Source organism: Gorilla gorilla, chromosome 11 (assembly GCF_029281585.2).
Source record: "Gorilla gorilla gorilla isolate KB3781 chromosome 11, NHGRI_mGorGor1-v2.1_pri, whole genome shotgun sequence".
Taxonomy (NCBI): Eukaryota; Metazoa; Chordata; class Mammalia; order Primates; family Hominidae; genus Gorilla; species Gorilla gorilla.
The window spans coordinates 120660281-120675668 of record NC_073235.2 but is presented as its reverse complement, the minus strand read 5'-3'; the positions used below and the strand labels follow the sequence as shown (position 1 = coordinate 120675668).

At 52.8% G+C, this 15388-nt stretch overlaps 1 protein-coding gene and 1 long non-coding RNA gene across 9 annotated transcripts in view; one reads left to right on the top strand and one right to left on the bottom strand.

Moving 5' to 3' along the window:
- The window catches only part of TNS1 (tensin 1), a 211367-nt gene that overhangs the window by 15894 nt on the left and 180085 nt on the right, over window positions 1-15388 (top strand). For all 7 annotated transcript variants that reach the window (XM_055380501.2, XM_055380498.2, XM_063695195.1 and 4 more), the window contains exon 2: window positions 3624-3738. In XM_055380501.2, coding sequence (XP_055236476.2) covers window positions 3624-3738 — 115 coding nt within the window. The remainder of the gene's footprint in view (window positions 1-3623; window positions 3739-15388) is intronic.
- Window positions 919-9159, bottom strand: LOC109025913 (uncharacterized). 2 transcript variants are annotated; one of them, XR_008677805.2, is made up of 4 exons: window positions 9028-9159; window positions 7676-7774; window positions 2157-2276; window positions 919-1293 (listed from the first exon to the last, which is right to left on the bottom strand). It is a non-coding gene; the product is annotated as an uncharacterized lncRNA (long non-coding RNA). The 2 variants fall into 2 exon arrangements; XR_010129707.1 differs by lacking the exon at window positions 919-1293 and having other exon boundaries at window positions 1687-2276.

Below are 15388 nucleotides of genomic sequence, written 5' to 3'. Positions count from 1 at the left end.
AGCTGTTCTGGAAGGCTGCACATGCCACTCATGGGGTCACTGGGCTGCCAGGGCTCTCTTCTGGGAGACTCTGCTGCCCCAACTGTGCTTTGGGAAGAAGGCCTATATCCCTAGGGTTTGGGAAAAGGGCTGGATATGGGGCATGGGGAGGGAAGTTTGCTGGGTAAGTGGCAATGGGAAGCTTTGCCTGACTTTGTGGGGTGGGAGAGACAGGCTTGTGGGTTGCCAGAGTCGGACCAGGAGAGCTGGCTTTAGGGTTTCCTTTCTGCCTCCCCCAGACAGCACTTAAACTGAATCCCAGGTCCTCTCTCTACACCTCCCCTGCCCCCAGGCCTGGACTGCTGCAGTTGACACTGACCAGGGCCCCCACCCTGGAATGTTTGTGGCAGAAATCTAAGGGAAGTCCCCCAAGTCCAGGCCCGAGATGGAAACCAGGGGAAGTGAGATAGATGAACAGAGGAGACTTACCTGCCCCTTCTTGTGGGATGGGGGTCAGAGAGTGAGGCCCAGAGCTGGGCAGTACCCTGCCCCACCCTCACCCCAGCCAAAGCTCCTAGAACCTAGCTCTCTGGAATATCAGAACCCAGGAGGTGGCTGGCTGGATCTACCCCTCAGAGGCCTCCCTGACCACCAGGGGGCACTGCTGGGCTCCAGCTCCACACCCTCCGCAGTCCTCACTTCTAGCCTGGGCTTTGTCTCTGCTCCCCCATCCCTGACGTCTCTGTCTGCTTCTCTCTTTGAATTTCTAACCAACTTCAGAAAGGTTGAAAATACAGTGCAAAGAACATTTGTCCCCTCCAGAACTCTGAGAGTAAGTTGCTGACATGATGCCCCACCACCGTTAAATACTTTCCTGATTTTTCTACAAGGACTCTCTTACCTGACCAGCCCCGCTATCAAAATCAGGAAATTGGCATGGATACTTTAATACCATTCAGTCTAGACCCAGGGAAGTCCCGCCAGTGGTCCCAGTGATGTCCTTGTGGGCATCAACAGAACCTGGTTCAGAAGCCGCCGTTACTTTCGGTTGCCAAGTCTTTTTGCTGCCTTCAGTCTGGAAAGCTCCTCAGCCTTTCCTTGATTTTCATGACCTTGTCACTTTCGGAGATTCCAAGACGTTTAATGTGTAGGTTGTCCCTTAGTTTGGGTTGGCCTGATGTTTCCTCATGATTAGGTTCAGGTTGAGGCTTTCTGGCAGGGATACTGCAGAAGCGGCGTCTGTTCTCAGTGCACCCCTGCTCCCAGCTTGGCTTCATCATCCCATTACCATTGCAGTGATGTTAACTTTGATCACTTGATTAAAGTGGAGGAAGCCAGGAAAAGTTACTTTCTTCCTCTTTGTAATTTCTAAGTATGATGTGGGGAGGTGCTTGGAGATGACGTAAGTATCTTGTGCCTTATCAAATTTTGTTTATTCAGTTACAGTCATGAGTCACTTAACAATGGGGATACATTCTGAGAAATGTGTTGTTGGGGGATTTTGTCATTGTGCAAGCACCATAGAGAGTACTTATATATACCCAGACGGTACAGCCTACTGCACACCTATGCTACTGTATGCTATAGCCTGTAGCTCCCGGGCTAAAATCCCACACAGCATGTCACTGTACTGAACGCTGTAGGCTGGGAACTGTAACAGGTGGTAAGTATTTGTATATCTAAACATATCTAAATGTAGAAAAGGGACACTAAAAATACAGTATCATAAGTTTATGGGACCACTGTCATTATGTGGCGATGACTGCATTTCTGATCGTCAGCAAAGATGCGTTTAAGCCATTCCTATCATCATGTATTTTGATGCTCTGATATTCCTGGATTTGGCCTTTGGGAGCTCCTGTGTCCTTCTGTCTCTCTTTCATTCTCTGACCCCCTTGTTAGTTTCTGCATGTCTCTGTCTCATCTCTCTCATTCTCTCTGTCTGCCTTTATCTTGGTCTTTCTTTCTTCTCTGTCTGTCTGTTGCTCCTCTCTCTCTGTCCTGTCTGCTTCCCACATCCCTCTCTCTCCCCTGTCCTTTTCTCTTTCTCTCTGTCCCCCTCTCTTTCTATGCCTTTGCCTCTTTGCCTCTCTGGGTTTCTGCCTCTGACTCAGTCTCATTTTGTCTGTTTTTCTCTCTGTCTTTCTATGGCTTAGTCTCTGTCACTCAGGACTCACCTCTGCAGTGTCTTCAGATAGGAGTCCTAGACACGCTGGCTTGTGTGTGGGATACCATCACTCTCCCTCCTCTGGACTCACGGTCCTCCTCTCCAGCCTCTATTTCAGACCCAGGGGGCTCTGGAGCAGGTGCAAGGAGGGGAACAGGAATGAGTGGATTTTCCTCCCACCTGCTCTGCACACTGCAAGGCTGGGATCGTGTCTCTGTGTGTGCGCCCACGTGTGTGGAGGGGTGTCAGAGAGGTCTGTGCCTGGGAGAGGGGAGAGAGGGAGCTGCTGGTGTCTGTGTCTTGCCCCCTCCTGCTACAGCTGGGAAGGGAATCAGGTTAGACCCCAGGGTGAGTGCCTGGGGCAGGGGATGCTTTCTGTGGGGAGTCCTCTGAATAGGCCCCCCTGCCCCGCAGTGGGGCCCACAAGGTGGGCAGTGTCTGTGCAGGGCTTTGCATCTTAGAGCATGTTCCCATATGTGATTTCAAAGGACAGACTATCAGAGCTCCAGGGGTGTGGTGCCATCCAGAGAGAGAAACTGAGGCCTGTGGTAGTGGTGGAGTGGTGACTGACCCAGGGCTTTATGGTAAGTCAGGCTCAGAGGAAGGCTTGGGCCACCAGCCTGCCTCTCATGCATGAGGTGGTGTCATTTAAAAAAGGATAGTCACATCTCTGTGTTTTCATAATGCAAAGAATCGAAAATAAAAATAAAGATGGAAGAAGCCTTCCGGGCTGCGGCAGGGGATGGTGGAGAGGGTGGAATGGGGAAAGAATGAGGGGAAATGGCACTGTGGGGCCATGGGTTAGAGAAGCGAAGGCCCATCAGCAGTACAGTGGACAAATAAACCTGCTGCATCTACACAATGGGACGGCGCACGGCAGAGACAAAGGAGAAGCTGCGTTGGATGCAGCCACCCAAAGGGACCTCAGATTCATGGTGTGTGAAGGAAGCCAAATGCAAGACTATGCACTGGATAATTCCATCTTGAGGAAGTTTAAAAATCTGGCACCATGACTCTTTGGTGATGGAAGCCACAATAGTATTAACCTTGGGGCAAGGGGACACTGACTGGGAGGAGCCATGAGGGAGTCTTCGGGGATGTGGCTCTGTGGGGTGTATGTGTGGAACGTATTGAGTGATACATTTAAAATGAGTGCAGTCTGCTATGTGTGAGCCATGCCTTCATAATAAATGAAAAAAAGCCAAGGTAGGAAGCCATGCGGGGGCTGCAGGTCCCTGGAGCTGGACTCTCCAGCTGCTGTCTGGACTCAGGCCACGGGCCCCACCTGAGTCTGGGATGAACATCCTGTCACCCCACACCTTTCTCTGTCCCTGGGCCCTCCTCCCTCCTCTGGACGCTGAGGGGCTCTTGCCATCCTTTTCCCTGTCCCTGCCTACCTCTCCCCCAGGCTCTTCTACTCCTTCCCCAGGACCCCAGCCTTCTACCCAGGGCTGACTCTGTGCCTCTCCTCCCACAGCCAGAGGATCTGGAGGCCCCCAAGACACACCGCTTCAAGGTGAAGACCTTCAAGAAGGTGAAGCCCTGTGGGATCTGCCGCCAGGTCATCACCCAGGAAGGCTGCACCTGCAAAGGTGAGCAGCGATCTGGGCTGTAGGGGATGGGAGCACCCATCAGGGGAATGAGATGGCTGGGCCTGGGCCAGGCTGGGACTCTGCTGTGCACACATCCTTGGGGTCCCAACCTGACGCCTTGTTCTCATCTGGTGGAGGATGCTGAGCTCACTGGATGACAAGCATGTGGTTGGGTGTGGTGGGCATGGCAGGTGGAGGGTAGCGTGGAAATGGCATGCAGCTTGTATGAGGATGAATGGCATGAAGAAGGTATATGGGTGTCATGCGGGTGGCATGAAGAAGGTATATGAGTGGCATGTGAGTGGCATGTGGAAGATGCATGATTAGTATGTGGTGGCATGTGGAGGTTTTGTTGAGGGTGTGTGGATGGCGTGTGGCTGGTGTGTGGATGATGCATGTTGACGATGTGTGGCTGGTGTGTGGATGATGTGTGTTGAGGGTATGTGGCTGGCATGTGGATGGCATGTGGATGATGTGTTTGGAGGGTGGGTGGCTGGTGTGTGATGGCATGTGGAGGTTGTGGTCAGGGTGTGTGGCTGGTGTGTGGCCTATGTGTGGATGGTGTGTGGATGATGTGTGTTGAGGGTGTGTGGCTGGTGTGTGGTGGCATGTGGAGGTCGTGGTCAGGGTGTGTTGCTGGTGTGTGGATGGTATGTGGCTGGTGTGTCGATGATGTATGCTGAGGGAGTGTGGCTGGTGTATAGATGGTGTGTGGATGGTGCGTGCTGAGGGTGTGTGGATGGTGTGTGGATGATGTGTGCTGAGGATGTGTGGATGGCGGGTGGATGATGTGTGCTGAGGGTGTGTGGCTGGTGTGTGGATGGCATGAGGATGATGTGTGCTGAGGGTGTGTGACTGGTGTGTGGATGGCGGGTGTATGATGTGTGCTGAGGGTGTGTGGCTGGTGTGTGGATGGCATGAGGATGATGTGTGCTGAGGGTGTGTGGTTGGTGTGTGGATAGCATGTGGTCTGTATGTAGAAGCTGTGTGGAGGGTTTGTGGCAGGTGCATTGAGGTCACATGGCTGACGTGTTTTGAGGCATGTGGATGGGATGTGGTTGGTGTGTGGAAGTCGTGTGGGTGGCATGTACTTGGCACTGGGAGTTCTGCAAAGAAAGGACGCCCCAGCCCTCTCCTGTGGCAGCTCAGAGGCGACTTTAAGAGGCCCCGAGTCAGACTCAGCGGAGGACCTGTTGTCTGCCAGGCTTTTCAATCGCTATTTTCATGAGCTCCTGGAATGGCCTGGGGCTTGGCTGTCATTATTGCCTGAAAAGTTGATGTCTTGTCCCAGATCACACAGTGAAATCAGCAGGAGCTCCCTGCACCCAATATCAGTGGCTGACACCTTCACTCACCCCGTTGCCCCATCTGATGCTTCCCTCTCCTTCACCCCCACGTCCCACCAACTGCAGGGCCTCCCAAGGACAGCTGGAGTATCCGAGCTTCTTGGCATCATCCCCTCCCAATTCCACTGTCATCATTTCTCATGTGGGTGACTGACTCACCTTTGCCTTCTCCTGTCTCCTGACCTATTCTCTGTGACCCACCGTCCACACCAGCTTCCAGTGGGACTTAAAAACATAAGCCCAATTATGTCAGCTCCTGGCTTAAAGCCTTTGGGGGTCCCTCACAATCCCCAAGACAGAGTACAGACGTCTTTCCCCGGCTGCCAGGCCTGGTGGGCTCAGCCTTTGCCCAGCTCTCTGCCGCATGTTCCTCTGCTCCTGACTCCATGTTCAAACCACTGGCACCTCACGTGACTCCTCACTATGTTGGGCATGTCACATATGCCAAGCAGGCCATGCCCTTTTTGCCCGGAGCCTTTGCTCATGAGGCTTTCTCTCCCTGGCTTCTCTCTCTTGCCCCTCCCTCCATGTCAAAGTCCCAGCAGGCTGGGAGGCTGGGCCTCAGAGCCCACTGAACAATTTCTAAAGTGCTTACTGCATACCAAGCACTCAAAGGCATGATCTCATCTGATGGTCACACCCCCCAAAAGGTGCTTGTGTCATCCCCGTTTTACAGAGGAGGAAACTGAGGTTGGCAGTGGTCACGTCGCTTGTCAAGGCATCCAGGAGTGGGGCCCGAGTGGGTATTTCAGGACGTGGGCTCTCAGGGGGAGGGAAAGTGGCTAACCAGGACTTTTGCGATACCAAAATCAGCCACGCGGTGTCACCCTCCTCCCAAGAGGTCTGGCTGGGACTTGCTGGCAGTTTAGGGTTGGAGCCAGGGGAGAAGTCACAGAAGAATTGCTAGAGGTGAAGTTTTGCATTTTGTTTGTGTAACAGCCCCACACCCTGCCCTGCGAAGATGCATAAATTAGCCCCTGGCCCTTTCCCACGGTTCCTTCCTTCCCTAGTGTCTTCCCGTCACTCCAGGGACTCCCAAAATGGTGATACGAGGCAGCCTGGGGGTGGGGGCAGAAGGAAGTCCTGCCAACATTCACTGTGTGACCTTGGGCATGTCTCTGGCTGCAGTCTCCGGTGGCCCTCACATTCCATGGCTCTAGGTTCCCCAGCTGACCTGGCCTGAGGGCTTGGGTTGAGGAGAGGATTTGACCCCATGTGAACAGAAGGCTCCCAGGTTGAGCAAGACATGGCCCTGGTTTCACCTAGATCTCAGCCTGGCCCTGCTGGTGTGAACCGGAGGGGAGGGTGGGTGGACAGACTGGTTTGGCAGCTCTGGCTGGGCTCTGGAGGGTGGGGAGTTTGGTGGGAAGAAAGCCAGGGCTACACTGTAGCAGGACCAGCAGGTGTCAGGACTGGGCCATGGAAGGTGCAGGGGCCAGGCCCAGATAGGGAGAAGGGAGGAAGACTCCTGACTCTATAGGTCATGTGTGCAGCCTCAGCAAAGGGACTGGGATCTCCAGGCCTGGGAGGAGGCTGGGGCTACTGGGTTCACTGGTGGGAGATGCAGGAGTGAAGCCACTGTCTGTGCTTTGGAGTCAGGAGCTCATGATGGCATGAGGTTGATAGTTCCCCTCATCCATCCATTTACCCACCCATCCAGGGCCACCCGATATGGTTGTATGGGTTTTTCCCTGGCTGAGGGGGCATGTGTGGACCAAACTCCAGCTCATGTCTGTTAACTGAGCCTGACTCAGTGGGTTTACTCTGCTCTTAGCCTTCAAGTCTTGGCTACAACATGGCAACTCTCTTGATGAGTGGCTCTGGGTGATAGGTGGGGTGGGGCGCGTGGAATGTCAAGGCCCTGGATTCCCAGTCTCCATGGGACTTGCAACATTGAAGAAAGTTCTGCTGGAGGCAGGGGGCAGTGAGGAAGCTCTTGTAGATCTGGAGACACTGGGGCATTTGGCCTGTCTCCCCCTGGTTGCCTGGACCTATAGCTTGGGCCGCTCTTCCGTTTCCCTCCCTCTTGCATTTCCCATTTGATGTAATATGTCCAAAAGAGGTGGGAAAGAGAGGAAAGGAACCTGGGGTCTGGTCCTGGTTTTGGAAGACTCAAAGATGAATAAGGCAGATAGGAAACTAAGAGGGTGGACATGCAGACGTCATAGATGTACAGGCAAAGGGGTTCTGCCGGACCTGTGAACTCCTGTGAACTCCTGCATATGAACCCTGTCCTGGGTCTCTGGGGGGCTGCTGTGAGGAGCATTGAGGTTCTGTGTGCCTGTAAGATGGGTCCTCATGCTAGGGATGAAGGCTCTGTGTGAAAGATGCAGAGACAGATGAGACAATGGCAGGAGAACAGGTGCAGGGGCGTTGTTAGTGGCCCAGGCTCTATTTCTGGCCCTGCTTCTCACAACCTCTGTGATCTTGGATAAATCAATTAATAACTCAGGCCTCAGTTTCCTCATCTATGATTAAGGGGGCTGGACCAAGAATACTTGCTGAGGCCCTGACAGTGGGAGGGCCTGGAAAACTCCCTGGTTGGAGTCTGCAGAGGTAGGATAGCTTCCCCCACGCAGGCTGCTGCTCACCTCCTCCGCGCTGCGTGCAGCCATCTGGTAATCATGAACTGAGCTGTCCTCTGGGTCAGATGCTGTGCCAGGTCCTGGTGCTGAGAGCCAGCCCCTTACCTGGGAAGACAGACACAGTCAATCATGGAGCATGGTGCCAAAGCTGACACAGGTGCATGCGTGCTTGTGTGTGTGTGTGTGTGTGTGTGTGTGTGTGTGTGTGTGTGTGTAGGGCCGTTTCTGACTCAGTAGAGATGTTCTTGTCAGGCTTCAGCAGGGAAGGCATGTGCAGGTTGGGTCTTGAGGGATGTGTAGGAGTTCCTCAGTCCAAATAGTCGGCTTCCCACAGGTCCCTAGGGAAGTGCTCTTTGGGAGTCCATGTGCACTGGAGGTCCCAGAGGGAGGCTGTGTGGACTCAGAGCTTTGCTCAAGGGCTCTACCTCCCACCAGGCCGAAACCCACAGGAAGAGACCAGGATGGCAGCTCAGCAGCCTGAGGGCTGCCATCAGGGCCTGATCTGGGGCCCAGACTTGGATAAAACTTCACTTCTCAATGCCTCTGGTGAGCCTGGAATGGGGGACAGTCACCTGCAGTTTCCTTAGGGCAGGATGCACCTGGAAAGACGATCCGTCCTTTAACAGGACAAGCCTGTGCAGAAGCCGGCACCCACTGGATTTGGGGAAACCTTGTTTCTAGGAACTCTTTCCCCCTGTTACTTCACTGGGGAACCTAGCTTCTGCCCTGTGTCTGAGGGCCTCCTTGGAGCCACCAGAGGTAGCCTGGTAGGGTGGGAAGACCCTGGGTTTCTAGCCCTAGCTTGCTTTTAATACAACCTGGCTGTGTGACCCCAGGTGAGATGCTTAACCTCTCTGGGTCTGGCTTTCCCTTTTCCCTAAATGAGGAGGTGGGATTATTTAATGAGATTAGAGGCTCTAAACTGTGTTCTGAAGGAGCTGTAAGGTTTTTGGAGGAGCTTTAGGAGCCAAAGAGGGTAAGAAAGAGATGAATCCAAAGGAATCTTAAGGGGTCAGGGCTCTGGGACCCCTGCCCACCTCAGTCAGAGGAGCTGTGGTTTTAGGAGTTAAATCCATCAGGAGGCAGGATCCTGTGGTGATCCCGCCCTTGACTTAGATGTCCTGATTCAAATCCCCACTCTGACCCTTACTAGTGAGAACGTGGGCTGATTGCTTCCCCCTCTAAGCCTCGGTTTCCTTAACTTTAAGATGGGACAAAAGCCGGGCACAGTGGCTCCCGTCTGTAATCCCAGCACTTTGGGAAGCTGAGGTGGGCGGATTATCTGAGGTTGGGAATTCGAGACCAGCCTGACCAACATGGAAAAACCCCATCTCTACTAAAAAAGAATACCAAATTACCCGGGCATGGTGGTGCATGCCTGTAATCCCAGCTACTTGGGAGGCTGAGGCAGGAGAATTGCTTGAACCTGGGAGGCGGAGGTTGTGGTGAGCCGAGATTGCGCCATTGCACTCCAGCCTGGGCAACAAGAGTGAAACTCCATCTCAAAAAATAAATAAATAAATAAATAAATAAATAAATAAAATAAAATAAATGGGACAAACAGCAGTACCTCCCTCATCAGGTTACTGTGGGATTAAATGAGATTATATATATATATGCTGGGCTCCACACAGAGCCTGATATATAGCAAGCATTCAGTGAATCTTAACCAGTGTCATTGTGATTCCACACAGGAGCCCATCTGCTTGAGGAATTTGGCTATAAAAATAAAAGTTTGAACACTACTGGATGGGATGGTCTAGAACAGGGGGTCCAATCTTTTGGCTTCCCTGTGGCACCTTGGGAAAAGAAGAATTGTCTTGGGTCACACATAAAGTACACTAACACTAACCATAGCTGATGAGCTAAAAAAAAAAAAAAAAAATCTCATAATGGTTCCAGGTGTGGTGGCTCACCCCTGTAATCCCAGCAGTTTGGGAGGCCGAGGTAGGCAGATCATGAGGTCAGGAGTTTGAGACCAGCCTTGCCAACATGGTGAAACCCGTTCTCTACTTAGAGATGCAAAAAACTTAGCCGGGTATGGTGGCGAGCACCTGTAATTCCAGCTACTCGGGAGGCTGAGGCAGGAGAATTTCTTGAACCCGGGAGGTGGAGGTTGCAGTGAGCTGAGATCATGCCAATGCACTCCAGCCTGGGTGACAGAGCAAGACTCTGTCTTGGGGAAAAAAAAAAAAAAGAGACTGAGGTGGGAGGACCACTTGAGCCCAGGAGTTCAATACCAGCCTGGGCAACATAGCAGGACCCCATCTTTCCACAAAATAAAAAAATAAAATAGCTGGGTGTGGTGGTGCACACCTGTAGTCCCAGATACTCCAGAGGCTGAGGTGGGAGGATCACTTGAGCCTGGGGAGGTCGAGGCTGCAGTGAGCTATGAGCCCACGACTGCACTCCAGCTTGAGTGACAGATGGAGACCCTGTCTCAGAAAGAAAGACTAAAAAGAAGAAAGAAAGAGTTGGGTGCATATAAGAAACCATCTTATGTGCCCCCCTGCCTTGCAAAAAAAAAATCTCATAATATTTTAAGAAATTTACGAATTTGTGTTGGGCCGCATTCAAAGCCATCCTGAGCCACATGTGGCCTGCAGCCTGCAGGTTGGACAAGCTTGATCTGGAAGGTTTCTTCCTGTTCTTACTTCAGAGCCACACCATGTCCCCCGACCATCCCCTGAGACACCTTGTATCAGTCAAGGTTCTCTGCAGAAACAGAACCAACAGGATGTGTGTAGAAAAAAAGAGATTTATTTAAGGAATTGTCTCACGTGATTGTAGAGCTGTGGCAGGTTCAAAATCTGCAGGGTAGGTTGGCAGGTGGGGTACCCCTGCCTGTTGTAGCTTGAGTCCAGAGCCGTGTGCTGGCAGAATTCCTTCTTGCTTGGGGAGGTTGGTTTTCTTTATTAAGGCCTTCAATTGATTGGATGAGGCCCACCCAAATTATGGAGGGTCATGTGCTTTATTCATAGTTTACTGATTTAAATGTGAATCTCATCTAAAAAATAAAACCAACCGACTTTCTCAGAAACATCCAGAATAGTGTTTCACCGAATATCTAGGTACCGTGGCCTAGACAAGTTGATTCATTAAATTAACCACTGCATACCTCCAGCCCAGGTCCTGGAGATGAACCGGCAGGGCAGGGTGAGTGGCCGGTGAGCAGGCAGGTGGCCAGGCCTGTGCCTCTGTGCCAGCCAGGGAAGGAGCTAAAGCCGGACCGGGCATGCGAGTGGTTATCGCCGGGGTCAGGTGCACACTGAGGCTATGTGCTCATTTTCCGACCCAAGTCCAGGAGGAAAAGGCCATTTAGATCCCAACAATGTTGGCTTCCTGTGTTCCCGAGAGGCAGGAAGCAACCCCAGGACAGAGTACCGGCAGCCCAGCTGGGGCGGGAGCTGGGGCCAAGGGCTGGGGGTGCAGTTCTTCACCCCAGCAGAGTAATCTAAGGGTCCCTTCCCACTAAGGGGCTCTCTGCTCCCTCTCAGGCCACCACTGGGCCCTGCTGTGCAGGGGCAGTGCTGACATCGTGGGCAGAGATAGGGCTCCTGGGGCTCCATGGAGCTCCGGTTGGACAGGGTCACTGGCTCAGGAGGGTGCATACGTGGGTTTGTAATTTCGGGGCCTTTTGTAGTAGCTGGGAGGCCATGATCTGCTCAGGTAGGGCCCATCCTGACATGTGTATCTGGGGGAGGACTCAGGAGAAGAGAAGGCTGGGGTTTTCCTGCTCTTGTTTCTCCCTGCATGTCCCCATCCTTCTGATGAGAAATGGTACCTATGGAGTAAGCATCCCTGTCACTCACAGACTGGTCCCTGTCACTCACAGACTGGTCCCTGTCACTCACAGACTGGCTGTCTCCCCAGCAGTGTCTGATGTTCCCAGGGTTGGAACCTGGGTTTTTCCCCTTTCTCAGTTGAAGGGAGGAAGGGGTGGGTGGCATTGGTGGTGGGGGGTGTCTTAGTTGGGCTGTTACAGAATACCTTAGCCTCTTAAGAGTTACTTTCTGGGACACAATGACTAATTACTTGGTAGGGTAAGGGAAGTGTGGAAGGAGTTAAAGCGAGAGTTTGCAGGCACCAAGGGGCAAGGTAGGACCCAGGAGATGGCCTCTGGCCTTGGTTCCCAGCATCTGCTACCTTTGGCTTTTGCATTCTGATGGGTCTTGCATTCTGGTATCAGTGATCTAGTACTGCATAAAAAATTACCCGTAAACTTAGTGGTTTAAAATAAATACAGGCTGGGTCCATGGTTCACTCCTGTAATCCTAGTACTTTTGGAAACCCAGGCAGGAGGACTGCCTGAGCTCAGGAGTTCGAGACCAGCCTGGGCAAATGGCAAAACCCTCTCTCTACAAAAAATGCAAGAATTAGCAGGGCATGGTGGCACATGCTTGTAGTCCCAGCTGCTTGGGAGGCTGAAGTGGGAGGATTGCTTGAGCCTGGTAGATGGAGATTGCAGTGAACTGAGATTGTGCCACTGCACTCCAGCCTGGGTGACAGAGCAGAGCAAGAACATGTCTAAAAAAAAAAAAAAAAAAGAAAAGAAAAAAAGAAAAAAAATCAAAATTATTATTCCACATGGTTTCCATGGCTCAGGAATTCATGAGTGACTTGGCTGGGTGGTTCTGGCTCAGAGTGTCTTACAAAGGTGCAGTGAAGATGTCACTGGGGCTGTATTCATCTGAAAGCCTGACCGGGGCTGGCGGATCCGGTTCCCACATGGCTCACGTAATGCTGTCAAGCTGGGGCTGGCTATTGGCAGGAGGCCTCAGCCCCTCACCACATGGCCCTCCCCATAGGGCTGCTTGAGTGTTTTCACGACATGGTCACTGGCTTCCCCCAGAGCAAGTGATCCAAGAGACCAAGGCTGAAGTCAAAGTGTCTTTTATGGTTTAGCCTCAGAAGTCACACACTGTCATTTCTACAATATCTGATTGATTACATAAATCAGCCCTATTTAGTGTGGGAGGGGACTCCAGAAGGGCATGATGAGTAGCAGAGGCAAGAAATATTGGCAGCTACCTGCAAGGCTGGTTGCCACAGTTTCCCTTTCTGTAACACATCTGAATATTTCATCGATCTGAAAGTGAGAGGCCAGCAGATTGACAGGCCCAAAGTTGAGATTACAGCAAGATGGATGCACGTTAGAGGAGGACATACTGCCCCTTGGGAGGATATGTGAGACAGGTGGATAGGCATGCAAAGAGGGCTTCCCTGGAGGAAACTCAGCAAGCGGGCCTCCTTGGGGTTGGAGGTGGTTGCTTCTGCAGGTGTCAATATCCATTCATGGGGGCTTGGCCAAGCCTGTCCTGCTTGGCATCTGCCACTTGCTTTCAGTTTGCTAAGCTTTTGTCTTCTGGGCTGGGAGCTGGGGTGGGAGTGGTCTTCCCTCGTTCCCCTCTGTAGAGCTGCCAAGGACAAGCTTTCTGCATTCCAGTGTACAGGAAGCACTCAGCATAGCGTATTGCAATTACCTGATGATTTCTCCATTTGCCTCCCCACTTGAGGGCATTTGCTGAGTGTGTGCCCACTGTGTGACAGGCAGGGCTGCCCTGTACAGTCAGGCAGGCCATGCACTGCCAAGGGTGCCTACCTGAGAGAGCACAGGAGTCAGCCCACCCTTTGCCTACCAAGCCATGCATTTTGGCACAGGGCTGATCTGCCTGGAGAAAGGGCACCTTCTCACCATTTCCACAAAGACACTGTGCATGAGCCCAGCTGTGTGTCCCCGGGGCTGGTCTGCCCGGGGGATGAGGCTCCTTCTAGTTTGCACAAAGATGCTGTATGGTCTCATGGGCCAGAAGCAGACACTGTCCTAGCTGCTGGGGCTACAGTGCGAAGGAGACAGGCATGCTCCCTGCCCTCTGAGTGTAGTGTGGGGAGATAGATTAGAGAGAAGTTACCCAGGGCAACTTCAGAAAATAACCAGGAAATAACCGGGGTGCTGAAAAAGAATAATTGGAAAGCTACTCTAATTTGAGTGGTCAGGGGAGGCCTCTTTGAGGAGATGACTTTGGGTGGATTCCCGAAGGATAAGAGGGATTTGGTCCAGGGAACGATGGGGTGCTGGGGTGAGGGGGAGTGTACCAGGCAGCTGACACAGCAAGTGCCAAGGCCCTGAGGCACTCTGGGAACTGTCAGAGCATGGAGCATGCTGGAGGGAGTGGAGTCCCGGCCCTCATTGTGTCCCTCATGTCTAGACTGGGGTGGATGCTTAGAGATGCCTTTTTGGTTGAACATGAGATGTTGAGGTGGCGGTCTACAGCTCAGGAATGATCTGAGAGTGGGGGGGACATGACTAAATGGGGGTGTGCATAAACCACAGGGGATATCTTCAGATAGGTCCAACTCAGCAAACATTTATTAAGCCTCTCCTGTGTACCAGGTTCCTCTCTCTCTCTCTCTCTCTCTCTCTCTCTCTCTGTGTGTGTGTGTGTGTGTGTGTGTGTGTAGGAGAGAGAGAGAGGCAGGTCCCCCTGGAAGGAGCCCACACTGTTGGACCCACAAAGGGGACGTTTCCTCTATTTGGATGGGGTGGGGCAAGGGAGGCTGCTGGTGTCCAAGAGGGAACACCTTTGCGAAGTGAGGGAGTTGCTACCCGGGCTGGTGGTGGTGCTGAGGGAGAGGGAGAAGCAGAAAGGCCAGAGTGATGGGTAACGCTTGTGTGGCTGAGTGGGGAGTATGTCCTGCTGCGGCCAGGGTGGAGATGTCCCTGAGCTAGGCTGGGTGGCTGGTGGGGTCAGGAAAACCTTGCTCAGCACCGGTGAGTCACAGGCCTGGGCTGGGCCAGGACTAGGTTCTGAGAGAAGAAGATCCCATGTTAGGGCCAGTGGCCAAGGTCCCTTTCCAGGCACCACCCAGTGTGCTTCCCAGCTTCTCCCCCTTCCCCATGCCCAGCCCCTTCTGCCTCAGACAAATCAGAAGAAGCCTTAGTGTGGGGAACCCCAGAGCCTCCCTGGGCTGCTCCGGGCATTCATCTGTGCCTCAACCTCCCTTTCTGCACTCTGCTGAGAATCAGGTTGGTTCAAAGCTGGAAGGGGGTGGGGTGCAATAGATCCAGGAGAAGGAGGTGGATGGCTGTGGTCCTGGGCTGTGGCTGTTGAGGATTTGGAGTCAGGGCACTCCGCTATCTCCCCCTCCCCAGTTTTCTAACCAGAGTTCCTAACCCCCCAGCCTTAGCAGGTCCTGGGCAGCCAACAAGACCCAAAGCAGTGCAAAACCCAACTCGGGAGACCCCTCACCCACTCATGAGATCTGCAGGGAGGTCACCAAATCCCTTGGTGGAGTCCCAGAGCCTTGGGGGGTGGGGCGGCAGGGCTGGGGACATTCCAGGCTTCGGGAACCTTATAGGAAATTTGATTCCAGCTTCTGGTAATGGGAGGAAGAGCAAGTCCTGTGTGTGTGTGTGTGTGTGTGTGTGTGTGTGTGTGTGTCTGTGTGTTTCAAGTCATGCACATGAAGTTTATGTGAGCATCTGTTCACGTGTCTGTGTCCACAAATCTGTGTCAGGCTGCAACTGAGGGTGTCCCACAAAATTGTGTGTGTTGGTGCCCTGAGTCAGGGCTCTTCTTGGATGAATCTGTGTGTGTGAGACTGTGTGTGTGTGCGTGGATGGCTGTGTGGATGGGTGGGAGTGGTTCTGGGTGAGTGTGTGTGTGTGGGTGTAATGTGTATATGCGTGGGCCCTCTCCTGGACTCTGAATTGGGTCT